Genomic DNA, 26,052 nt, shown 5'->3' with positions numbered 1-26,052 from the left:
TTTCCAAGTTTATTTATTAATTGGCTTCAAGGCAGTTAATGGTCACATCCAAGAGCAGTGAGACATTTCTTGAAACACAAAATTACTTGAAATGTCACAGCACTGTAATGTCCATCAAAAGGAAAAAACACTCAAGAATAAAATGTGCTTTATTAAGCGCACAAACACAACATTTGTTGTGGTTTCCATGAGCTCTGGGGTACATAGATAACAAGATAATAACATAAAAATACAAATAAAAAACAAATTCAAATAAACATACTGAGTAAAAGAAGATGTATTTACACATACATAAGTATCGAATAATGCGTCGATTTTCACACTTAAGGTACTGTTAAAGACAACACCTTCCGTTATCTGCTGCTGGCTATTATTTAGCACAAACTAAATAAATACCTTTATAGAATCTGATATATAGTTTAAAACTGCACAGAGTGGGGAGTGTGTTGCTGTCAGTGGGCAGCAAGGCCTCCTGCTCATCCCCGCCCCCAATGCAATGTTGACCAAAAACCAGCATGAACATTCACTCAACTTATTAGCACACACTAAACTATAGCCTCTGACACCCAGCTTTAGTGCGCAAAAACTCCAACACAGCACTTACTGAACGGGATAAAGAGGTACGTTTGGCCGCGACGCTAATTCATCTGAGATAAACGAGGACAAAAATGAGAGCGTTGCATATGTGTGAGGTTATAAACGAGTCAGTTTTCCCGCTTTCTGCGCCAGCTAACTGTTAGCATCCTAAGGGGAAACTGAGCTAGCTGGAGTGCTAAGAGAACTGACTGTAAGCCAGCCCTCTCACGTCCGACAAGCAGTAGGTAAACTTTATTCTGGGTAATTTAAAATATACCAGTTTCCATCGAAATATGTTGTCGACGCTTATTACTCCGTCGTGAAAAACAAAGCGCGACTTTTGGTAAAAGTTAGCGCAAGCTGTCAGCGCGAGCATATATTCAGTTCAACCAGGCGTGTCTCTCTGTCTTTCGTCAGCATAAGCTAAGCAGCTAACAAAGAAGCCAGGTATACATACATATTCCTTCCGTGATTGTACCTGCCGTAGACATTATATTCCGCACGAAGCGCATAATTAAACACCTTGATGTTTCCGTCCGTTTCTTCAGGCGCACGGCTGTTTTCGGAAGTCTGTCAGCCGCCGTGACTTCGGCCAGGATTTCCGGCTGCTTTTACATCTGCCCTTCTCTTGTTTTGTTTCCGTTTCTTCCATTTCCGTTTTAACTTTCCAGAATCAAAAGTCTTGATGTGTAGCTACCCCTGAAAGTTTCAGAAGTTTTAAAAAGTCGTCTTTTACGCCCAAATTTGCGCTTATATTACGAAACCCAAAAGCACTCCAACATGGCAACTGCGTTTGTACCGATTCGCGCGTCGTCTTCCCACCCAGTCGCCGGTGGAAATTATATTAATAGAATATTGCGTTCAAACCCACACACGAAAATAATAGATGGATTAACCAAATGGAGGGCATATTTATTGAATAATACGTCTCCTGTATTTAATAAGAGTGCTAATGTGGGGAAAATGCCATGGTGGGCCTGTACTCAAGCAAAGCCTCGGTGTCGCGTGAGAGTTTATTGGACTTCAGAGACTTCTTAGACCGCAACAGTGCGTTAATCTGAACATTTGGTGACTTTGAAGAACATTTGGTGACTTTGAAGTGCATTTATATGTTTTGTATAACTTTTGTGTTCATCAAAATGCTGAAAATAATGTAAAATTAAATATTCTATTTTTTATTTTGAAGTATATAATTAGGTAACACTTTGCAATAAGGTACTATATGTTACTATGAACTAACAATGAACAATACTACTGCAGCATTTATTAATCTTTGTTACTCTTCAACATTTACTAATAGATTTAAAAAATCAAATCTGTTGCACTGTGAACATACAAACAATGAACAGTTGTATTTATATAAACTAACATAAACAAATATGTGACCCTGGACCACAAAACCAGTCTTAAGTGTCAATTTTTCGAAATTGAGCTTTATACATCATCTGAAAGCTGAATAAATAAGCTTTCCATTGATGTATGATGTATGGCAACTATTTGAAAATCTGGAATCTGATGGTGCAAAAAAAATCAAAATATTGAGAAAATCGCCTTTAAGTTGTCCAAATGAAGTTCTTAGCAATGCATATTACTAATCAAAAATGAAGTTTTGATATATTTACGGTAAGAAATTTACTAAATATCTTCATGGAACATGATCTTTACATAATATCCTAATGATTTTTGGCATAAAAGAAAAATTGATGATAGTGACCCATACAATGTATTTTTGGCTATTGCTACAAATATACCCCAGCGACTTAAGACTGATTTTGTGGTCCAGGGTCACATATTAATAAATGCTTTAAAAAATTCAAATGTAACAAATACTCATTGTTACTTACTGTTAGGTAATGCTTCAACCAATGTTAACGAATGAGACCTTAAAGTGTTACTGATAATTCTTGTACACTTTCTTGTGAGTAATTGCAAAAAAATGTCTTTTATATATATATATATATATATTTATGTGTTCGCTTTATAGTTGGACAAGGAGTTGAAGGGATGTCAAAAAGTGAGACAGAGGAGATGATTGAAATTGAGATTGATGGTAGGGAGAAACAGGAGTGTCTAGAGGAAGGGTAAGTGCTTTTTCTGTCTTTCTCTTCCTTTTTTTCCTTCTCTGTTTGATGTGTTTAGAGGAATCATCTCATTGAGCAATGTGTGTCTTGTGCGTATGAAATGATCTGTTTCATGTGACCAAATGTCAGAATTGAGGAGCAAACCATCACAGCAGCTGAACTGATTACTCAAGACATTGACATCAATGAGCCGATCGGTAACCTAAAGAAGTTACTGGAGCCTCGTCTTCAGGTCCCGCTGGATGGATATGACATTTGTCTGCAGGACATCCTAGTATGTGCTTCTATATTAATGTAATATTTGAGTCCACTCATCGTAGTCATGGGCTAAGCTCTTCGCTCCTTGTCTCTGCTCCTTTCCTCGTGTAGTTGCATCCTGATCACAGCCTGTTCGATCAAGGAGTGAAGACAGATGGCACAGTACAGCTCAGCGTACAGATTGTCACGAAACAGGGTAACAGTTTACAATGATCTCATATTGCTTTTGGACAAATCTCAACTTGTCAACATGCCCTTCAGACAAATTAAAATATTTTGGTAGTTGACGTGTCCTGCGGGGTGATGTGCTGTTTTAAACAGCACTTTGCTAATTCTTCTGTAATTATGCATGCAGCTTTTACGAGCTCATAGTAATTGAGAGACTACATGAGTATTTGCACTTTCAAATTATAATCACACCAAGGAAGGACCACTTAAAATGAATTAGGGATGGCAAAAACATGATTAAAAATAGTGGAAAAACTTCAAATGAAATTAGCAGCTACATAAGAGATAGTTTCCCTTATATTTTATATAAAGTAAATAATAAGATAAGTCCTCATTAAAAAGTTATGCTACAACTACCAATTTACAGCAATAACAAAACATAAACTTTGACTTGCTTGTGCGTTTGTGGTCTGTTTTAGGTGAAGAGAAATTGAATATTCTGGAGATTGTGAAGCCAGTGGAGACTGTGGAGGTGGTGATTGATCCAGACGCGGCTGCTGGCGAGGAAGCCCATCTGGTGGAGGATGGACACGTGATTGAGGTGGAGCGAGCCGCCATTCCTGATGAGACTTCAGAGCAGGTGACCCGCTGGGCGGCCGCATTGGAAGGATACCGTAAGGAGCAGGTTCGACTGAACATTCCCTATGGTGAGTATTCCATTGATATTAACATGTTTCAGAGTTAAATCTAAATATTTGATGGATTTTGTAGAAGAGTGAAGGCACATATGATGAGTACTATATTATCACAAATACACTACTGTTCAGAAGTTTGCAGTCGGTGAGAGTTTTTGAAAGAAGTGTCTCATGCTCATCAAGGCTGCATTTATTTAAAGGTAGAGGTGTGCGATATTGAAAAAAAATTTTTTTTCTATAACAATAATTAGACGATATTTTGCTGAGTGTGTTATTGTGCTGATATCTGACTACTGTGGACAGCTGCAGTTTTTGATATTCTTCATATTCTGTGTGGTCAGTTCACATCAGTGATAGAAATGAATCTTTTCATATAAGTTTAAATAAATTTTTTCCTAAAAGTGTGCGTCTTTTGAATCAAATTGTTACATTTAATCAGTCAATTAGAATAATAAAACATTTAGGCTGTTACCAAACAAATGAAACCAGTATCAACAAAATTAATCTTTGCAGAAGTTGCATGTGAAGTGGCATTTAGATGTATTTACACACTGTTTAATGCAGCTCAGAAGGACATGGAGGGCTTTAACCTGCAGTAAAAAATGCATAATGTTTTGATATTTTAAAAATATTGAATACTGATATTTGAGATTTTTTTTTTTTCCAATGAAATGATACTTTGAATCTGAAATTAAAACTGCCAGCAGGTGGCAGCAAGTCACTGTTAACAAGTGAATCATTGCAATTGAACCGAATCATTTAAACGGTTGATTCATTCAGGAACAAAACAACATCGTCATGTTTCTCAGAGACGCAAAACAGTGCTGTAGGTGTTTGGAATTATTTTTTGTTGGCGAAATGGAGCAAAAACAGGCAATATGGTGTCTAAAACGTAAGTCTCTTAATATTAACTTATTGTTTATTGAACTGTTGTATAAAATCAATATCGCATTTGTAATCATGCTTATTTTTGAAGAAAAAATACTGCACTCTTCATGTGATTTTAACCATATGAAATGATAGAAGGTATGTGGGTTGCAAGGGCAAAAATTCCCCAGAAACGGTTTTACATATGCATTTGCAACCCTAGGATTTCTCCCTAGAATGAAATGGTCTGTTATTGGCTTATTTGGAAGGGTCAGGAATAATAATGTTGAGTTCTGCTCTGATTGGCTGTTTCACAGTGCGGCTCATTTCAGTAGCTCACACAGCAGGAAGGAAACACAGGGAGGAAAATATATATTTCAATACTTTCTCTCGCAGTTATATCGTCGGATAATTATACTGTATATAAAATGCAGGCATCAGGGAGCCGCTATTAATATGCGGGGCACTGAAACTGCTTTCAAATGCACGGTTGCTTTTTACTTTCACTTTCACTTTCGAGATTCGCGATAGCACGAACTCTGTTTATACTATGGAGCAGCAGTACTTACCACACATTTTACAAGATCAGATGCTTGACAGTGGTGCTCAGGATCTGTAAATCGTTCGCCATCATCCTCAGTCATCTCTCCTTACTCTGTTTATGTGGTAAGTGAAATCTTATGTACTGCAATGTAATAGGCTACCGCTAGCAAGCAGCTAACCATGTCCTTTAGTTGCACGCGTTGTTTCATTAGAATGCGTTATTGGCTTTCCGTGCCTTTCTGAATACAGACACCAACCCATCCCTGCACTTTACATCCCCTGCACAGCCTGGAACATAACATTTATTTCCATGATCTGCCATTTTCGCTGTTGTCCTCGCTTGTTTCTTCACAATACCCGCAGAACTTCTGATGGTTCGGCTGGCGGCTGGCCTAGAACATGGGCGTGTATATGCAAATGTTAGGGGCGTAACTATTAGTGATCCTGACTGTTATGTCACAGTCGGTGTTACGTTCTGATTCGCCTATTTTTCAGTGGTCTTTTTTTATTCACGAGATTTACATAAGAAGGAGTAAACAATGGTGTTTGAGGCTCACGGTATGTCATTTCCATGTGCAGAACTCTTATTATTCAACTATGCGAAGGTAAATACAGTTTTCTATTCTATGGCACCTTTAAACAAAAATACAGTAAAAACAGTACTGTGAAATATTGTTAAAAATAACTCTTTTCTGCTTCATTATATTTTAAAATGTAATTTATTCCTGTGATGGCAAAGCTGAATTTTCAGTATTATTACTCCAGTCTTCAGTGTCACATGATCTTTCATAAATCATTCTAATATGCTCATTTGGTGCTCAAGAAACATTTCTTATTATTATCAGTGTTGAAGTATTTTTGTAGAAACCATGATAAAATTCTTCTTTTTTTTTTTTTTTTTGATGAATGGAAGGTTCAAAAGAACAGCATTTGTATGGAATAGAAATCTTTTGTTACATTGTGAGTGTTTTTACTGTCACCTTAAAGGGGTCATCGGATGCAAAATTCACTTTTTAAAAAGTGTTGTTTGGACATAAATGTGTGTTGGCAGTGTGTGTGTACACAACCACTCAATAATGATAAAAATTCACTGTTTATTTAATCTCTATAAATAATATCCCCTTTTTCAAATCAAGCCATTCTCAGCTTCTTGTCTGTGTATAGTCACATGGACCAAGGCCGCTCCAGTGATAGTTGATTGACAAGGCCATCTTACCTTAGACCCGCCCTGAGTAAGCTGTAAGTCCGACTGCCATTGTTTCGACGCCGGAGCAGATGTAGATAATTATGGCTCCTAAGCGATTGAGGTGTTTTGTTGTTGGAATCATGTTTGCGCGAATCATTCGTGATCCAGCTTCATCTACAGCAGAAGTGAGTATAAGGTTTTTTAAATCTTTGCAATCGCCTTTCCTAATAATGTGCTAGTTAGCAAGTTTCGTGGCTAAAGGTAACAGTCAAGAAGAGCACGGCTCGTCACCCCACAGAAGAGAGGGATGGGGTCAGCAGAGCTCATTAGCATTTAAGGCAACATGCAGCAAAACAGTTTGTCTGCAGAGCTGATTTTGACAAGGTAACAAGGGTGTTGTTTTACACTACTATTAAGAAATTTTAACCAAAATATATTATAGACTTTTCATTAAGACCCTAAAGAATCATATCAACTTGTGGAAAATAGGCATCCAATGACCCCTTTAATCAATTGAATGTGTCTGAATTGCTAAATTTCTAAGAAAAAAATTTACAGACCCCAAACTTTTGCACAGTAGTGTATGCATTTCTACTACATAAATTCATGCATCATGAAACCTGAAATGACAATGAATTGTAAAAGAAATCACAGTTTGTTTATTTTGTTACAACTCATATCAAGTTAACATCTGCAAGAAGTCAGGATTAGTTTTTTTTTTTTTTGGTAAAGAAATTAACATGTAGTACACTTTGTATTATTGTATTTAAAATATTAAATTCAGTAAATGCTGCAATAGATTTTCATTGTCAGATCTGTGTATTTTTACTTCCATTGTCTGTAGCAGTATCATTTAATGAGCAATGTGTGTCTGTTTGTCAGACCCGGTGCAGTGGACAGCTGATCAGGTGATCCACTGGGCAGTTTGGGTTATGAAAGAGTTCGGCATTGAGGAAATGGAGGTGGGTGGCATTCACATTCCCGGCCGCCAGCTCTGTGGTTTCAGCCAAGAGGAGTTCCTCCAGAGAGTGCCCAGCGGAGAGATCCTGTGGAGCCACCTGGAGCTTCTACGCAAGTGTAAGTTTCGCAAAGGAAAGAAAGTGCCCGTGGTGTGTGTTCTCCAACAAAACCCTCTCTGTCACAATATCTTTAGCTTGTTTTCAATCTCTTTAATGCTCTGTGCAGATGTACTTGCAAGTCAGGATCAGGGTCAGGAAGCAACAGTCACCATTGATCAACGTGAGTATCAGTAGATCCTGAATCTTGTCTGTTTTTGCAGTTGCTTCTGCTCCATTTTATCAACAAAAGCACCCTTTGAGTACCTTCTTGAATAACACTTTTTGCATAACCTGCACATGACTTGCTTAAAGGGCAGTTTGTGTCTCTAGGCTTAAGCTTTTCGATGAAAGGAGCATGTGTTGGTCTTCTGGGTAACACAGTTTCTTGATATTCTCCAGCTGTGCAGATCATTCCTGCCCCTGTGCAGCAGGCCACACCCACAGCCATTAAGGTGATGAAGCACAACAAAACACCCCGAGCCCCCCGTATCTCAGGAGAGGAGCGCAGCTCCCCTGGCAACCGCACAGGTACATACAAACAAATATCATGTGAAAAAGCTCTGGTTTATCAATAGTATCATGTTTATTTGAAATAAATGCATGTAAGTGGTGTAAATGTAATTTATACTGATTATTAAAAACTACATTTAGTTATTTGCAATATATTAGATTATATCATGTAATATTGATGATGATATCAATAATTCATTTTTTTAAATTTTAAATTACTGTTCTAAAGTATGGGGCCAGTATAATGGGAAGTGAATACTTTTATTCAGAAAGGGCACATTAAAACGACCAAAAAAAGACAGTAAAGACTTCTGCATTATATATATATATATAGAACAAAAAACTCTACCTTTCCACTGCTGAGGAAACAGAAGCTGCATCTGAAGTGGCATTAGATGCATTTACACTGACAGTTTGGTGAAGCTGAGGTGCCATAAATGCATTTACACTGCATAATTTCAAATGCATAAATAATTTTATAAGTTTAATGTTTTACATATTTTTTAAACATACAAACAAATGTTGAAAAAATGCAGTGATACTTTTAAATATGACGGCAAGTGTCTGTTTTAATGAGTTTAATCATTCATTCAACTGATTCATTCAAACGGCTGATTCGTTCAGAAACGAGGCAAGTGACTGTCCTTATGAATAGGCCACTGAATCATTGACTCACTCGATTCATTCAAAAACGTGAATTCATTCAGTAAAGAAACACCGCTGTGAGAGACACAACAGTTCTGCTGTGGCTTTGATCTGAACTATTTTCGTGAGCGAAATTGAGCAAAAAGTGTCAATATTTTGTCTAAAATCGAAGCCACTTAATTTTAACTTCTTGTTTATTGAAATACTATTATATAAAATCAGTGTTACATTGCAATCGTGTTGATATTGATATTCAGGGAAACATCATGGCCGTATAATGTTGCTTATCTAAATCATATTTTGTATATTTTTTTTTTTTTTTTTTTTTCTACCACATCTATAAATTTCTGTGAGTTACTTTGTGTGTGCTGTCTCTCTCACACACTCACTCAGGTTGTGCAAGCCTCATCTGGCACAACATAAATACATTATCAGTCGCCGTTTACACTGAATGCAATTAAAATTAGAATCATTCTCAGCGAAGCGACGTGTTTACATGCGACTGTGACGTCATTGGGTCGGCTCGGAATTTCGGAACATTTATTTTAAATTGTAATATTTCACAATACTTCTGTTTTTACTGTATTTTTGATCAAATGAATGCAGCCTTGTTGAGCATACATTAAGAAAAAAGAAAAAAAAAACAACTTACTAACCCTTCAGCATTTTAATGGTAGTGTACATATTGGTGAATTGTTGGATGTTATATGTCATTTTATGGTGTATGGTGGAACAGTATTTACCTCTTCTTGTCTTTCAAAATTAACATACTGTGGTAGTTCCCATGAATTAATTGGGAGTCATTCCTTAAATTCTTAATTTTGCCAAAAGCCCCATACTAAGAAAAACAAGAATGATCATCTCATATGCAAAACAGTAATAAATGATTTTAGAATTGTTTATGATTGTGCTGTATGTCCTCTCAGGTAACAACGGTCAGATTCAGCTGTGGCAGTTTCTCCTGGAGCTGCTGACGGATAAGGACTCTCGGGACTGCATTTCCTGGGTGGGAGAGGAGGGCGAGTTCAAACTCAATCAGCCTGAGCTGGTAGCTCAGAAATGGGGCCAGCGCAAGAACAAACCAACCATGAACTACGAGAAGCTAAGCAGAGCTCTCAGGTGCGAGTGCATCATTTCCCCTCTCTAGTTTAGGTGCTCTTGGATGGATGTAGCTAGTAATCAGGAATTATTTGATGTTTGCTTAACACTCCATCAATCTTGTCTCATCTAAACAGGTACTACTATGATGGAGACATGATCAGCAAAGTGCAGGGCAAGCGCTTTGTCTACAAGTTTGTGTGCGACCTGAGGACTCTGATCGGATACAGCGCCGCAGAGCTCAACAGCCTGGTGACGGAGTGTGAACAGAAGAAACTCGCCCGGGTGCAGCTGCACGGCCTTGGCCAGCCCGTCAACACAGTCACGCTGGCCACCGCCACAGGCCAGCCCGTCACCACAGTCACTCTGGCTGCAGCAGCTTTAGAGAAAGACAGTTGAGGAGGGAGTGGCTTGTTACTCCCAGCCAATCAGGAGACACGTTTAAGATGGGAGGAATCCGGGTTAAACATTTGACTTTGGGCAGGGTGGGAAACAGCGGGTTTGTAAGCAGATGTGCGCTTTGTTACGAGTGTGTATGTATGTCTGCGTGTCCCTAAAATGCTTAGAGAGCGAGTGTATGTGTGGATGTGAGAGACCGATCACGTATGAGCTTTCAGTTTTTGTACGCTTGTTCTCTGACTGCAGGGTAGCATCGGCTATATTTCCATTGTATATACTCTATGTTTTTGATAGCCATGTGGGCAGTGTATTTTGATATTTTCCATTTGTAAAGGATCTTTTCTTTTTTATTTTTGAGTGTCCAATTCCCTCAAGGTGAGGTACTTTTTACTGTCCACCAGAGGGCAATAAAGAGACAGTTGGTTTTTGAATTGCCCGAGTCTTGCATAATGCAGCAGCAATCAAACACACCCTTAGTTTCTATCTTGTTTTGTGCAGCAAGCAACACATTACAAGGAGTTTGTATGTACATTCAAAACTTTATTCATGGGTTACAGTGTTGTAGAAAGCTTTTCCCCTTCTAAGCCAATGATTTGAATAGATACTGAAGGAAAAAGTCACAGAAAGAGCTTTCTTTGCTCCCTACTGACCACAGACACTCACCTCAGAGTATCCACTAATCAGCACAACACCAGATTTTAGAGCTAAGGTAATTCTATACAGGAACGTAATGAGCAGTGTGCACTGTGACATAACTGCACAATGTTTGACTCGTTTAATGGCTGTGTGTCTCATACAACGTATTTTACAACAATTCACAATTTCCTTCGACATCGTGGCACTTTTACAATAACTCTCGAGAGGTCATTTCAAAAGACCGCGTTACATTTATATTTCATATCTACCCGTTCCTTCCTACCTGCTCTGGCCTGTAAGGTGCTATGAGATACTTCAGTGAAACAATAAAAGAGGGGGAGAAGGTGAGGTGTTTCTGTCCCAAAATGTGTTCGTGAATATCACAGACACTGGGGGAATACAAAGAGGGGAAAGTGGGACAAAATTCACACAATCTGAAAATGGTGGCTATTTCTGAAGCAAAATCCCACCACCACTCCATACCTCCCTTCCCTAATCCCGGCCCCATACCAAATCCCGACATGGAATAAAACTTCATGAGGCAAAAAGGGCCTAGACCCTTCCCTAAAAACAAAGAGTGTGTAGAACGTTAACGAACCAAAACGTGGGCTAATATTACACTTCATAATACAATACATACATCTTTTTCCAGCCCCATGCAACCATTTAAGTGTGCGTGGCATGGTCCAAAAGAAAGAAAAAGCACACTTCGATTAAAGCATGTCCCTGTGACGATGTAGCCAAGCAGATATTTTTCACTTATTTAAAATATGATCACAAGAAGACAATAAAATGTACAATCCAGCTAAAATCTCTACATGAGAGAGAGGTCAAAGTCTGCGCCTGGATCCAGAAACCGTCTCTCTGTTAAAATTGCCATGCACTATATAGATACAGCTAGTTTCTGCCTTAATTCAATACATATTACACACAAAATAAAAACAAACATTCATTTCTTATCTCTGTAAATGTTTTTTTTGTTTTTTTAATGTATGGATTTTTTAATATATATTTTTTTGCTTTTTTTTTTTTCCAAAAAAAAAACCTGAATGGAAAGTTTAACAATGAGTACATTATTCGGCATCTGGTTGTTTGCGGTTGGAGCCTCATGTAGCCAAACACAGCACCGCGTCATTTGAGTGCCCAGGAAAAAGGAAGGAAGGAGAAGGAGGAAGGAAACGTGCAAACAAAAGAGGAGATGTAAGTGCTTAAAGAAGTTCTGGAGGGGAACAAAAATGGTCGAGAGAGAGAGAGAGAGCGGAGAGAAAAAAAAAACTATAGATGGTTTAGAGGATCATGGGTAAGAAGGAAAGCACGGGCAAAGAAAACAGCTCGTTCACCACACAGTGCTGTGATGGACAGTCATGGGAGCGCACAGATGGACCATCGTACTGACAGATGGCTGGATGGGCGGCAATGACACATCACTCTTCTGTGCAAACTGAGTGAGTGCTCGTTCGATTGGATGAAATGGTCAGGTGATGGAAGCCACTCTCATTTCCATGGTGACAAGAGCTGAGTGATATTGTGTATGAGGGATCAGTCTGCATTCACTGTCCTGATGCAGTGGGATGGTGATGGTGATGGGGAGTGTGGGGATCTGAAGTGGTTCTTTAGTTCTGCATCTGCTCGAAGAACTTGTAGGTGGGGTTCTCATAGCCATTCTGCTGCATCTTAGTGAGATGACGTTCCTCAGGGGTCACCGCTGCATCCACCTGACACAGAAAAAATGAGGTAGTGATTAAAAGTGTTTGCTCAGACCTAGACTAAGATTTCCAGCAGTGTTTATTTATATACTATTAGTATTCATTATTTTGAACTTTTACTAATTTGACCCTTCACTTATATAGTTCCATTTTTTTCTTTTCTAATTATAAGGTTTCAGTAATTTGATGTGCTTATTATTATTATTATTATTATTATTATTATTTAAAATTTTCCATTTAGCTTTGTTTTTATTTCGTTATGATTAGTGGATACACACATGGCAAATAAATATTTTGAGCATTAAAAATCTTAATAATCTTAGAGTAGCCTACATTTAAGCTAAATGAAATCTAAATGAAATGAAGTCCTGAAGTCTTCATATGTTTATAATATGTTGTGTCTCACCTCAATAACTCCATGGTGAATGGAAGTGTACTGCTTCTTCCTTAGCATAACAAGAGTGATTACAATCACAGTAGCGATGACAACTCCACCCACCATCAGCCCAATGATTGCCCCCTTATTAGAGCCCATGTCTTCTGCAAGGAACATCTGATTCAACACAAACACAATTATTACTTTCTATAATATGAAGTATTAGATACCTATATTTTATATCTATATATTTTTTAGCTAAATATTTGAGTAAATTATCGTACCAGTCTCTTGTCACGAACATCATAACCAGCGTTGTGCCTTTCCTCAATGTCCAGCCGAACCTTTGGAATCTCTAAAACCAACAACACATATGAACATAAAAATTAGACATATGATATTAAACAAAACAATGGGTGAAAATAACATATACACACTTACCGGGTCTCGTAGGCAGACCCCTATCTGGAATTGGACGGGCATCTACGGGTTCAACTGAACAAGACAAAAAAAGCTTTTCAGAAACAATGTAAGGTTTCTGTATTATTTCCAATACTTTTCGAATTTTTGGGCTTGGGAAGATTTTTAAAGGTACATTTCTAATTATCAGTATTGGAAACCTTTGTGCTCCTTTTTTTTTTCTCACGATTGTTTACATAATATACTGTGTGTACTGTGTATATTTATTATATAGAAATAAAGACGCACACATACAGCATATATTTTGAAAATATTTACATGTATATATTTATATATTCATATAAATTATATCATATATAAATATATTTAATATATAAACGTAAAATATATTTTTTAAGTATATACACATGCATGTGTGTGTATTTATATGTACATAATAAATATACTAAGTACACACACATATATATTATGTAACCAAAAACCTTTATTTTGGATGCAATTAATTGCGATTAATCGTTTGACAGCACTAATTATAAATGTCTTTACCGTCTCATTTCGATCATTATTTTATAAAAAAGAAAAATCTAAATGACACTGAACTTTTGAACAGCAGTGTATAGTTGTATATTACTGGTTACTCAATATCTGTTTATGGTGATCATGAAAATGGGCCTTTTAAAAGTTGGCAGTTCAGTTACAGCATTCAGTGTGCAAATGTTTACCATGGTTGTCAGTGTTGGCCTGGTTGAAGCTTTCAGGGTGGATGAAGCCCAGGCCGTCCTGCTCCGGTGGCAGGGTGTCCAGGGGAGTGGTGCTGTCAGGCAGGTCAGGCATCAGGGCGTCGTTCCCATAGCTCACCCTCATCTTACTCTGGAGAGACGACAACTGCTGGGTGACTTCAGCCTGGTCACGCTGAATCAGTAAAGCTGGAGAAAGAAAGAATGAGAGACCTTAATCAAGGGTTTTCAACACTTGTTAAAACAGGTTCAAACATGTTAATTAGTGCTGTCAAATGATTAATCGCGATTAATCACATCCAAAATAAAAGTTTTTGTTTACATAATATATGTGTGTGTACTGTGTATACACATATATACACATACAGCATATATTTTGAAAATATTTAGATGTATATATTTATATTCATATAGATTATATCATATATAAATATATTTAATATATAAACAGGTGTGTGTGTTTATATATACATAATAAATATACACCGTACAAACACATATATTATGTAAACAAAAACTTTTATTTTGAATGCGATTAATCGTTTGACAGCACTAATTTTAATAGCATGTTTTATAGCAGTATAGCATGTTTGTAGTAAATATAATTTCCACGCAGTTACATTTACAGAAAATGCTGCAATTCACATTCTCGAAAATCAAGGATGCATTAAATTCAAAAGTGACAGTAAAGATATTCTTTTGTAAAGATTTCTATTTCAAAACAATGCTGTTCTTTTGAACTTTATATCCATGAAAAATCTTGAAAAAAAAGTATCAGGTTTCTCATAAAAATATTAAACATCACTAATGTTTTCAAAAATGATAATAATAATAAATGTTTCTTGAGCCCCAAAATCAGCATATTAGAATGATTTATGAAGGATCATGCGACACTGAAGACTAGAGTAATGGCTGCTGAAAATTTAGCTTTACTATCACAGGAATAAATCACATTTTAAAATATATTAAAATAAATGCAGCCTTCGTGAGTATAAAAGACTTAAAAAAACGTTTGAACGCTAATGTATGTGTATTGCAGGAAAAAGAGATGAACAGAGATACATTTTATGTGCATATTTGCTTGTTGGTTGTTTTTTAGATTTTTCACTTTTGTTTTTTCTTAATATTTTTCTTACTATTAAATGTTTTTTTTTATTCTCCCCCAAACTTTTTGTGGTTCCCACTTCCCAGTTTGAAATCACATGATATCCATACATGATATGCGAGTGAATTTAGCGCTAAATAAACCGCCTCACACTCACCCACTTGGTCCTGGATTTCATTAGCCACTTGTGGCACCTTGTAGAGGTACCCCAAGGATTGGTTCATGCGTTCTTCAATCACACGCAGGTGGGTCATCACCTATGGGCACAAGCGGTCAAACTGAAGTCTGAAGTGTCAACACATTTTATGTCTGAAGTAGGAAAGAACAGCTTGACAATCTTACAAAAGGCCGAATCTGAGATGCCTTCTTTGGATCCACTTCTCGCACATGCTCAAAGTGTTTGAGAGTGTGCTGCCTGTCCTTCTGCTCCGCTCGTATGTACTTCTTCAACAGATTGAGGACCTGCCGAGTCTGTATAAGACGAGACACAGGACAAAACAGGTTTTTCTAGGTTAGCAGTTGCCATTTATCCATAACACAGATATTAGATTAGCAGATGCGAGACACTGTGACAAACAAATGATACTAATTACTACTGTAAACACATTTGTGCAACATATGTCATTTTGTTTGTAGTTCAGCACTATGGTTGTGTGTGAATACCCGAGGCTGGTCAGATTGCAGGGCACTAAGGTAGCTTTCCAAAGCCTGGCGGCGACGGTCGTTCAGCAGAGCTTCCACGCGTGCCATGTGGGTTTCTACCAGCTGCTGTCTCTCCCCGGCCGCTTCCTTCTCCAACGCCTCCACCTTCTCCTGGAAGCGCTATAGAAACACGAATGAACACAAAGCCAGCAGCCATTTAATTCTGAAGTATAAAAAACCGCAAGCCTTTCAATCCCCTTGAAAATCCACCCTCCACTTTAATGTATGCTGCACTGCTAAATCTGAATGCACTTGAACCGCAACCCCGCTAAGTGCTTTATATAACAGATTCACAAATCGCTATATTATATGATCAATAAATGTTGTTTACTCTCCACCGTTCACTGCTTATGAATCATCAGCCAACATATCCCATTCACATTTTTAAGAGCTGAGAGGCTACCTGAATTATGGTCTTCTTATCAGCACGAGGAAGATTCTTCGCCTGTCTCTCTGCCTCCTCCCATTCTCTCATCACCTGAACAGAGATAAGAGAAAAGGAAGGACAGAGTCATCAAATGAATGTCTTTTTGGACATGTACAATGGTAATACACAATATAATGTAATATAATATAATAAAGAATTAAAAACTAATGCATTAATAAATAATTGCTCCTAACTACATATTCATTTATTGTTAATAGCACTTTAATACTATATTTTGAAATACAATATTTTACAGTTTTTTTTAAACAAAATAAAATTACAAAAATGCAGTCGAGTTTTAAATAAATGGTTGATACATTTGAATGAATTGCTTCAAACTGTCAGTTTCACTGAACTGATTCAAAACTCTGATTTAGCAATTTATTTGTTTCCTCACTCAAATTGTTCACCTTTCATTTTTATGTTTTAAATGTTTTAGTAAAACATATATGTAGTAAATAGGTAAATGTTGCTTTATTACAAAATGTATTTATTTATTTATTTATTTTACTAAGATTTAATATAGACAGATTAATAGATAGATATTTATTAAAATTAATTTCTAATTCTAATTCTCTAAAATATAAAATTTACTACTGCTACTCAAACTCTGATTTAGCTTTTTTATTTAGACAACATTACTAAAACTGTTCACGGGAATCCATGTTTCATTTTTATGCTTTAAATATTTTACTAAAATACATATGTAGACAAAGACAGCTATTTATTACTACAAACCATTGTGCACATTAATGAAAATGATTAAATATATTATTTTCTCTTGTTAATTTAGTGAAAAATGGTGTGGAAAACTTTATTTCCTGCAATAACCTTTTTAAATCTACAACTTTGGGTTGAAATGATGGTTCCTATGATTAAAAAAAAATCACCATTGAAACACACTCATATACATAAACATACATATTGAATCCTATTAAATATTTTTAGCGCTATTGTCCAGCCCTACTTCCACCACCCTGTTTTTGTAAAAGAACTTTGCCCCACTGCAAACGTATCACTCTACTCAGGTTCCCACCTCTGACATTTTCTCTCTGTGTTTGGCCTCCAGGCTCTCCTTTGCCTTCTGGAAGCGGGTGTGCTCATTCACATCTCCTGGAGCTTCCAGGTAACGATCCACAGCATCAGCAGGGCTCGGGGCCATGGTCGGCACTAGAGAAAGTGAGAACTCTTGTTCAGTGAAAGCCAAAAAACCCCCCCAGATATATATGAGCCAGAGAATCTTCCTTACGGCAAAGAGAGCAAAGACTCCTGGGAAAGAACAGCTAGTTCAAGTGCAGGTTAAAATTGGTTAGCAGAGACAGAAACATGTGAGATTGCTTTTGCCAAAGGTTGCTATATTGCATATTTTAGGTGCACTCAGAGAGTTAAAAGAGTGTGTATATACAGTGACCACAAAAAGTGTTTTGACACTTAAGACACTTAATAATATATGAATATGACTGCATTTAGTAGAAAACATATATATAAATATGCAGAACCTAATTTATAATAATGTGCATCAATAATTTAAAAGTATTCAAAAAGCAAGGAGTTTTCAGTTTTAATTTTAAAACGACATGCAGATATGTTCCAGTAAAAGTAAAATGTCTTAATTTTAAACATTATGTTTACTGTTTTACTATTTTAAACCTGACAAAATTACTAAATAAATGCAAGGTGGTTTGATATTTTATAATGAAGTGACAATTTTAAGTGTTGCATAAGTGTCCAAATACTTTTTTTTGTGCCGCTGTGTGTGTGTGGAGCGTGCGAGAGCTGTATTTCATGTGCGTGTACTGTAGCAGCTCCTGTGAAGCTGCTGTGACACATTCTGACAGCGAGCATGCGGGAACAGTCAAACTGGCTGCGAGGAATATGCCCTGTCAGGATGAGGGCTGCTCCGCTGTCACTTTCCCACAGAGTCCAGCATTGTGCCTAACCGAGCGGAAACCGCCCACTGAACCGCTGCCACAGACTGGTCTGACCAGAGGCCGACTACAGCTCCATCACTGGCCCACACACAGAGATAAACGCACACGGAGAGAGAGAATGGGGGAGGGACGTACAGAAATGCAGTGTTCAGCAGTTTAAGAAATACACTCACTGAGATGCAGGTGTTCTCAAAACAGACAAAAGCACAAACAAACATTCACGCTATCAAATTTGTATCTATTCGAAAGCCTCTGGATGCTGACACAAAAAAACACACACACAAAAAAAACTAACTACAGCATTGAAAGCATTTTCATCTAGATAAAAAAATCTAAATAAAAATACTATTAGTTAAAGACTTTTGAATCTATCTATCTGTCTGTCTGTCTATCTACCTACCTATCTATCTGTCTGTCTGTCTGTCTATCTCATTTTTTAAAGATATTCTGCTTTTGCAAGGATAGGAACATTCTAGAAGTTTCTATAACATTCTGTAATATTCTTGTCCTTTTTGGAGCATCCATAACATTGTGGGACTATTAATAAAAGACAATAATCATCCAATGTACACTTCTGAAGTTTTGGATGACTCACTTTTTGTAATTGTTTATGTTAAACTGTTCTTAGCTCAGTATTATGCAGTATTATGTACCATGTAATTTTCATGCATGAGTAATAACAGATTAGCTTGTATAAGCTGTCAACATATTTTTTAGTTTTGAGCACTCTTAACAAACTTTATAAAGAAACATTAAAAATAAAAGTGAAACAAACCTCTTATTAAAATTTGTTTCATAGTGTATTTACATATTATTATAACTATGCTCTCTTGCCTGTTTTTATAATTAAATCTCATTTGAACACACACACACACACATATATATATATACACATATATATATATATATATATATATATATATATATATATATATATATATATATATTACATTTAAACAGGTCAAAATTAATCTAAAAGTAATCAAATATATTACCTAAAATGTGTAATATAATGAATTACTAACGTACTAACTACAATTTTTGTCGTGTAATTTGGAATCTATCCAGCTGTGTGTGTGTGTGTGTGTGTGTGTGTGTGTATATATATATATATATATATATATATATATATATATGTATGTATCTTTGTATTCAAATATGTAACATGTATGCATGGATTTTATATATATATATATATATATATACACACATACACACACACACACACACACACACACACACACACATACATACATACGGTGAGTACGGAAAGTATTCAGACCCCTTAAATTTTTCACTCTTTGTTATATTGCAGCCATTTGCTAAAATCATTTAAGTTCATTTTTTTCCTCATTAATGTACACACAGCACTCCATGTTGACAGAAAAACACAGAATTGTTGACATTTTTGCAGATTTATTAAAAAAGAAAAACTGAAATATCACATGGTCCTAAGTATTCAGACCCTTTGCTGTGACACTCATATATTTAACTCAGGTGCTGTCCATTTCTTCTGATCATCCTTGAGATGGTTCTACACCTTCATTTGAGTCCAGCTGTGTTTGATTATAGTGATTGGACTTGATTAGGAAAGCCACACACCTGTCTATATAAGACCTTACAGCTCACAGTGCATGTCAGAGCAAATGAGAATCATGAGGTCAAAGGAACTGCCTGAAGAGCTCAGAGACAGAATTGTGGCAAGGCACAGATCTGGCCAAGGTTACAAAAAAAATTTCTGCTGCACTTAAGGTTCCTAAGAGCACAGTGGCCTCCATAATCCTTAAATGGAAGACGTTTGGGACGACCAGAACCCTTCCTAGAGCTGGCCGTCCGGCCAAACTGAGCTATCGGGGGAGAAGAGCCTTGGTGAGAGAGGTAAAGAAGAACCCAAAGATCACTGTGGCTGAGCTCCAGAGATGCAGTCGGGAGATGGGAGAAAGTCAACCATCACTGCAGCCCTCCACCAGTCGGGGTTTTATGGCAGAGTGGCCCGACGGAAGCCTCTCCTCAGTGAGCCTCTCCTAAAAAACACCTGAAGGACTCCAAGTTGGTGAGAAATAAGATTCTCTGGTCTGATGAGACCAAGATAGAACTTTCTGGCCTTAATTCTAAGCGGTATGTGTGGAGAAAACCAGGCACTGCTCATCACCTGTCCAATACAGTCCCAACAGTGAAGCATGGTGGTGGCAGCATCATGCTGTGGGGTGTTTTTCAGCTGCAGGGACAGGACGACTGGTTGCAATCGAGGGAAAGATGAATGCGGCCAAGTACAGGGATATCCTGGACGAAAACCTTCTCCAGAGTGCTCAGGACCTCAGACTGGGCCGAAGGTTTACCTTCCAACAAGACAATGACCCTAAGCACACAGCTAAAATAACGAAGGAGTGGCTTCACAACAACTCCGTGACTGTTCTTGAATGGCCCAGCCAGAGCCCTGACTTAAACCCAATTGAGCATCTCTGAGAGACCTAAAATGGCTGTCCACCAACGCTACCATCCAACCTGACAGAACTGGAGAGGATCTGCAAGGAGGAATGGCAGAGGATCCCCAAATCCAGGTGTGAAAAACTTGTTGCATCTTTCCCAAAAGACTCATGGCTGTATTAGATCAAAAGGGTGCTTCTACTAAATACTGAGCAAAGGGTCTGAATACTTAGGACCATGTGATATTTCAGTTTTTCTTTTTTAATAAATCTGCAAAAATGTCAACAATTCTGTGTTTTTCTGTCAATATGGGGTGCTGTGTGTACATTGAGGAAAAAAAAAGAACTTAAATGATTTTAGCAAATGGCTGCAATATAACAAAGAGTGAAAAATTTAAGGGGGTCTGAATACTTTCCGTACCCACTGTATATTAAAATATATTAAACCCAGCATCAGTGCCCAGACAGTTTCCCCGTTATCTAACACTTGTTAAAGTCAGAACAGTATCAAACATTAAAACTAACTACTCTCACACCACTCAGCCCTACAACCAGTGTTAACCACAATAATATTATTTTTCTTTTACCATGGTTCTGTAGATTCAGGAGACACAGATGGAGAGTTAAAGAAAAGTTTGAGTGCTCAGAAAAGTCAGCAGGAGGTTAAACTAAAAGAACAAGACGCTCTGCCTATACAGTCACCTCACAGAGACCTGTAATCCATGCGAGCTAAAGCATCCAGCCATCTGCTGAGCTTGTGAGTTTGGCACGAATGAAGCGAAGAAAGTGAGAAAGAGGCAATGTGCTGGTGAGCGGAGAGATGAACTTCCTCTCAGGAGACGTCTGGACTTACACACGCTGCTGCTGCAGACTGCCATGCAGTACTCCTCAGATTCAAAGTTATTGCGGTTACCCCCGCAGCCCCCAAACATGAAGGGGGTGCATCGGCCCGTCTGCACCACAAAATACCAGCGGGATAGCTTAGCATGGCACGGCCCCGACCGAGGAGGGGCCCAGCATACCGCTGATGGGGAAGAGACACTCAGTGGATTTGTTTAAGTGTTCATAGGTTTTCGTCAAGTTTTGCCCATTTAAGGAACTACACAATGATGATTCAAACTTTGTCCTGAAATGCCACATGAGCTCATTGTAGTTCTAATGTTTGGAAATGTACCACTGAAATGTATAATGTGAATATATGGACATATATGCATACAGAAATCTCACCTCGCACAACCTCCTCTATAGACTCTGTTGTGGTAGTGGTGGTGGTTGTCATGGCAACGTTGGAGGTCTGCTCACTGGTGTCTTGTTCATCAGTTGTGTCTTCATCGTCATCTTCCTCATCGTCATCATCTTCACCATCACCATCTTCATCGTTATCCCAGACTTCCTCTTCCTCATTGTTGATATCCTCATCATCCTCAGTCACAGCAGGCTCAGGTTTGGTTGGGGACTGTTCTCTAAGTATGCTGTGATACAAAAATGTATGAAGATGATGACTAATACATTCTAAAACTACACACTGAAGATATGGGATTCAGAATATAATTTAAACCAGAAAATGAATAGATTCATAGGAGTGTGAAAAATTTTAAACATTACATATGGACGTGAAATATTTAAGAAAATATTTATTTCTTAGGCACTAATCAAGTTGATGACACTGCTCATGTGAACTTCTTTGTTCACAAATATCACATATGGCAAAAATAATATCTTTATAATATTTCAATTTATATTATTTATTTTGGTTAAATATTCTTCAGTTAAAGCACAAATATCACATACGGCAAAAATAATTAGATATATTATTTCAATTTCACTTCATTAGATATATTTGTATTATTATATTATATTATACATAAATAGCCAAAAATATATTACTAATATAGATTTTTTTTTAAAATATTTACAATAAGTTACTTGTATTTCCTCACACATTTTTGGCCATTTTCATATATTTTCAATTTCAATATACTGTCCAAAACATTTACTGAAAAAAATATTTTGCATTTACTCATAATGCATTTTTAGAAATGTATTCCCTTGCCACTTCAAAGTACATTTGGCAAAATATTTTGTTATTTGAAAGTTGAAACTGAATTTATTTTCAATTAAATGTTTATACCCTCAAAATATATATTTTTGCTGTAGAGGATGCCTTTCATCGTTCCCAAATCAGGCTAGAGAACATAATCATCAGATTTTACACAAACTTGTGTAAATGAGTTCATGCAGCTCAAATGCTGCAGTTATTAAAGCAAAGGGGGAACACAGTAAATTGTAAAAAAATCTGTTATTTTAAATGTTTTATTTATTTTTATAATTTAAATATATCTCTTGATAACATAATTTGTAACAAAAAATCAGTGAAAGTCAGTGTCAGTAAGAGTTTTGAATAACCGCTTGTGTTTGTGTACCTGCTGTCAGTATACTCGGCCTCTGCGCCGCCCCACCACACATCTGAGTTGGCCTCCTCCTGCTCCTCGCTGTCTAACTCCTTCTGCTCCTCCACAGGGCAGCACACAAACTCTACACCACGGAAACGGTCAATGCCGCACGGCAGCAGCATGCCGTAGTCATGGAGATTCATGGAACGATCACCGCAGGACTGCAGAGGGTCAGCCAGAGGAAACGAGTGAGCGAGAACGAAAGCAAGAGAGGTATACGGTGCTGAGTCATCATACAGCTATAAGTAGAACACTCTTGTGGCTAGAGATGAATTATACATCCTATTCGGCCAGCGCCATTATTTAACATACAAATAAGATTGATATATTTGGATGTTTCTGGTTAACATAAATGTCTTATCAGAAGCATGTAAGATGGGTATCCACTAAAATAGGTGCTGGATCTGGTTTGTTCTGGCACAAATTACAGCTCCGTGTGGCTTTAAAACTCATGTGGTGTGACCTCTGACCTCTTTGGCCACTGTGTGCCAGTGCAGGTGACTCTCGCACATATCCATTCGCTCCTGGTGCAGGAACTTGCATTTATCTGGGACGAGGAGGGCATCGCTGACGAACTCCCCAACTAATAAAAAAAAAGCAAACATTTGCTCACCAGGTGCTCAGATAGATTTCTTCTGATTTGTACCTTGGAGGGTAAAATGTCCTGAGCAAATGTTGTGTTTTGATGAATCTAATCTTATCTGATGCAGAAGGATGATAGGAAATCACACAACAGCCACGGTAAAAGCATTAGTTTAATGTCCCACAAATCCAGGTTAATACCCCAGGAGTGGCAGAGTACTCTGATGTAAGCGTCACGTTGAAGGATAGTCTTCATGTAAACACGCATACATACCCAGGCAGCGGTAGGGGACCACAATGCGCGTGTGACTGCGGCACTGGTGACGACCCATTTTGCACCAGTTCTGGATGCTGACGGGCTGGTTGGCCTCCACTACATTAGTGATCTGGAGGTCTGGGTATACCTGTGGTAGTCAAGACGGGGCACAATTACCAGATGATGTTGAACAGAAAATAGAAAAGCCATTGGCAACCCATTTTACTTTCATAATCTGACCTATTTACAAGTAAAACAGGTTATTCGATGAGAAAAAAGATCCCTTGATTTTATTCATTGGGAAGTTAGAATACATATCAGAATGTGGAAAATATAAATAATAGTTATGTGCTGAAATGAAAATTTGTGGTTGAAAACATATTTTTAAATGACTTTTTTTTCCCATCACCAGTCGGCATTAATAAATTCAGTCACACTTTAGTTTAAGGTCCAATTCTAACCATTAACAAACCTTTAACTATGACTTTTGGCTCAATAAAATCCTAATTTGCTGCTTATTAATAATTAGTAAGATAGTTGTTATGTTTGAGAATTGGGTAGGATTAGGGATGTAGAATATGGTCATGCACAATATATTCTTTATAAGTACTAATAAACAGCCAATATGTTAATAATAGGCATGCGAATAAGCAATTAGTTAATACTGAGAATTGGTCCCTATAAACTGAAAATTCTCTTCACATTTTCAATCACAGCCAGAACCTCAGACTGTGCATTTCTCTTTGCACAGTAAAACAAGGAATGTGTCAATAGGAGGAATGTGTAATTCGACTGAATTCAGTATAGCTAAATAGTAATAGTAATATTGTTAAATTATTTTTTATAATTTGATTTAAATACATTTTTAAATGCAATTTATTTCTGTCAGAAATCATACTAATTTGCTGATTTTGTGCTCAAGAAATATTTCCTTTATTATTATCATTGTTGAAAATTTTGTTCCTTACTTAATATTTTTTATGAAAGCTGTTAAAATATTTTCAAGATTCTCCATTCAAAAAAACAGCATTTATTTACAATAGAAATCTTTTGTAACATTATAAATGTCTTTATTGTCATACTTTTGATCACATCATAGCTGAATAGAAGTATTCATTTCTTTAAAAAATTCTTACTGACCCCCAAACCCCTGAATGGTGGAGTATATTGGCATTGTATTGGCTATCGTCCACACTGCTATCTAAATAACATCATCAGCCATTGAAAAACTCATATGAGTCAACCACTTAATAGAACTTGACGTGCTTACGTAATACTCAGAAGGCCCTTGGCTATTAATTACTGTGATTGTTATTACATAATTGACATTAATTACTAAAGCAGTCACGATACAATAATGTTTTACAATCCGTTTAACTATTGACAAGTAACACAGACACTGCAGCAGAACTCATTCTCATTTTTTTTATCTCTTTTCTCTCTCATTACCTCTTGGCAGTACTGAAGGATGCCCTCTTTGGTGCCGATGCAGCTCTTGGTGCCAGTTGGATCTGGCTCCCACTTGCCACTCTGGATGTTGATATGCATGTTGAGTTTCCCACAAAACATGGCCACCTGGGGCTCCGCCAACAAGCCCACTGAGTCATCCGATGGCACCTGCCAACAGCACAATCAGCGGTAACATGAGGAACCGTTATCACATAAGCCTATGAGCTGTCTTCATGCGGAGGGCTTTTCTCAGCAAATATTGATATATACCATCAACTGTCATTAACTTGATTAGTTAATCAGCTGATCATTGAAGTAATCAGATCACATTTTTTAATTGATTGACTGTTCTAAGTACAATCTGACTTACAGACAGAGAAAGGATGACAGTGCGAAGAAGAAAAACAGCAACTGTGTTTGGAAGAACAGGGATTCAACAAATATGATTCAATATTGCACCAAATGTTGTCCCAACTAGCCAAACAGAGAGTCGACTAGATAAACACTTACATATTGAACAATTTTGGGTTTGTGAGTTCTTAGCATGCACTGTGATGTGAATAAATTATGTGGTGGGTTATAGGATTATTATTGTACTGTTTGCAGGCTTAATTTCACGTTTTTGACGTCCCTGCTAGCAGTAGACTATTCAAATTATACCAAAGCTTTTGGTAAGTACGTCTTTGAAGCCATCTCCTGGTATTAAATAAAATATTTATTTATATATATATATATATATATATATATATATATATGTGTGTG

General features: G+C 37.2%; 2 protein-coding genes across 7 annotated transcripts in view; one reads left to right on the top strand and one right to left on the bottom strand.

Moving 5' to 3' along the window:
• The first annotated feature begins 22 nt into the window (after nt 1–22).
• On the top strand, nt 23–10,515 carry gabpa (GA binding protein transcription factor subunit alpha). Of its 5 annotated transcripts, none has more exons than XM_058786347.1 (10): nt 23–620; nt 2,561–2,657; nt 2,787–2,931; nt 3,027–3,111; nt 3,563–3,790; nt 7,257–7,451; nt 7,560–7,613; nt 7,832–7,960; nt 9,514–9,706; nt 9,823–10,515. In XM_058786347.1, the coding sequence occupies exons 2-10, from the start codon at nt 2,581–2,583 to the stop codon at nt 10,082–10,084; spliced, it is 1,368 nt and encodes a 455-aa protein (XP_058642330.1). In that variant the 5' UTR covers nt 23–620; nt 2,561–2,580; the 3' UTR covers nt 10,085–10,515. The 5 variants fall into 5 exon arrangements, with proteins under 5 accessions (XP_058642330.1, XP_058642331.1, XP_058642332.1 ...); XM_058786348.1 differs by lacking the exon at nt 23–620 and adding an exon at nt 640–817; XM_058786349.1 differs by lacking the exon at nt 23–620 and adding an exon at nt 640–821.
• An 88-nt stretch (nt 10,516–10,603) lies between these two features.
• The window catches only part of appb (amyloid beta (A4) precursor protein b), a 23,357-nt gene continuing 7,908 nt past the window's right edge, over nt 10,604–26,052 (bottom strand). Inside the window, exons 2-17 of one of the 2 annotated variants that reach the window (XM_058786344.1) lie at nt 25,291–25,458; nt 23,860–23,989; nt 23,474–23,586; nt 22,974–23,164; nt 21,778–22,022; nt 21,404–21,574; nt 17,230–17,363; nt 16,170–16,244; nt 15,728–15,886; nt 15,407–15,535; nt 15,222–15,321; nt 13,945–14,148; nt 13,244–13,297; nt 13,087–13,157; nt 12,833–12,979; nt 10,604–12,435 (exon numbers count right to left, since the gene is read on the bottom strand). In XM_058786344.1, coding sequence (XP_058642327.1) covers nt 12,334–12,435; nt 12,833–12,979; nt 13,087–13,157; nt 13,244–13,297; nt 13,945–14,148; nt 15,222–15,321; nt 15,407–15,535; nt 15,728–15,886; nt 16,170–16,244; nt 17,230–17,363; nt 21,404–21,574; nt 21,778–22,022; nt 22,974–23,164; nt 23,474–23,586; nt 23,860–23,989; nt 25,291–25,458 — 2,193 coding nt within the window. In that variant the 3' untranslated portion in view covers nt 10,604–12,333. The remainder of the gene's footprint in view (nt 12,436–12,832; nt 12,980–13,086; nt 13,158–13,243; nt 13,298–13,944; nt 14,149–15,221; nt 15,322–15,406; nt 15,536–15,727; nt 15,887–16,169; nt 16,245–17,229; nt 17,364–21,403; nt 21,575–21,777; nt 22,023–22,973; nt 23,165–23,473; nt 23,587–23,859; nt 23,990–25,290; nt 25,459–26,052) is intronic. The other variant, XM_058786345.1, reaches the window with a different exon arrangement.

Source organism: Onychostoma macrolepis, chromosome 09, assembly GCF_012432095.1.
Source record: "Onychostoma macrolepis isolate SWU-2019 chromosome 09, ASM1243209v1, whole genome shotgun sequence".
Lineage (NCBI taxonomy): Eukaryota > Metazoa > Chordata > Actinopteri > Cypriniformes > Cyprinidae > Onychostoma > Onychostoma macrolepis.
This window is presented reverse-complemented; position numbering and strand designations above follow the sequence as displayed.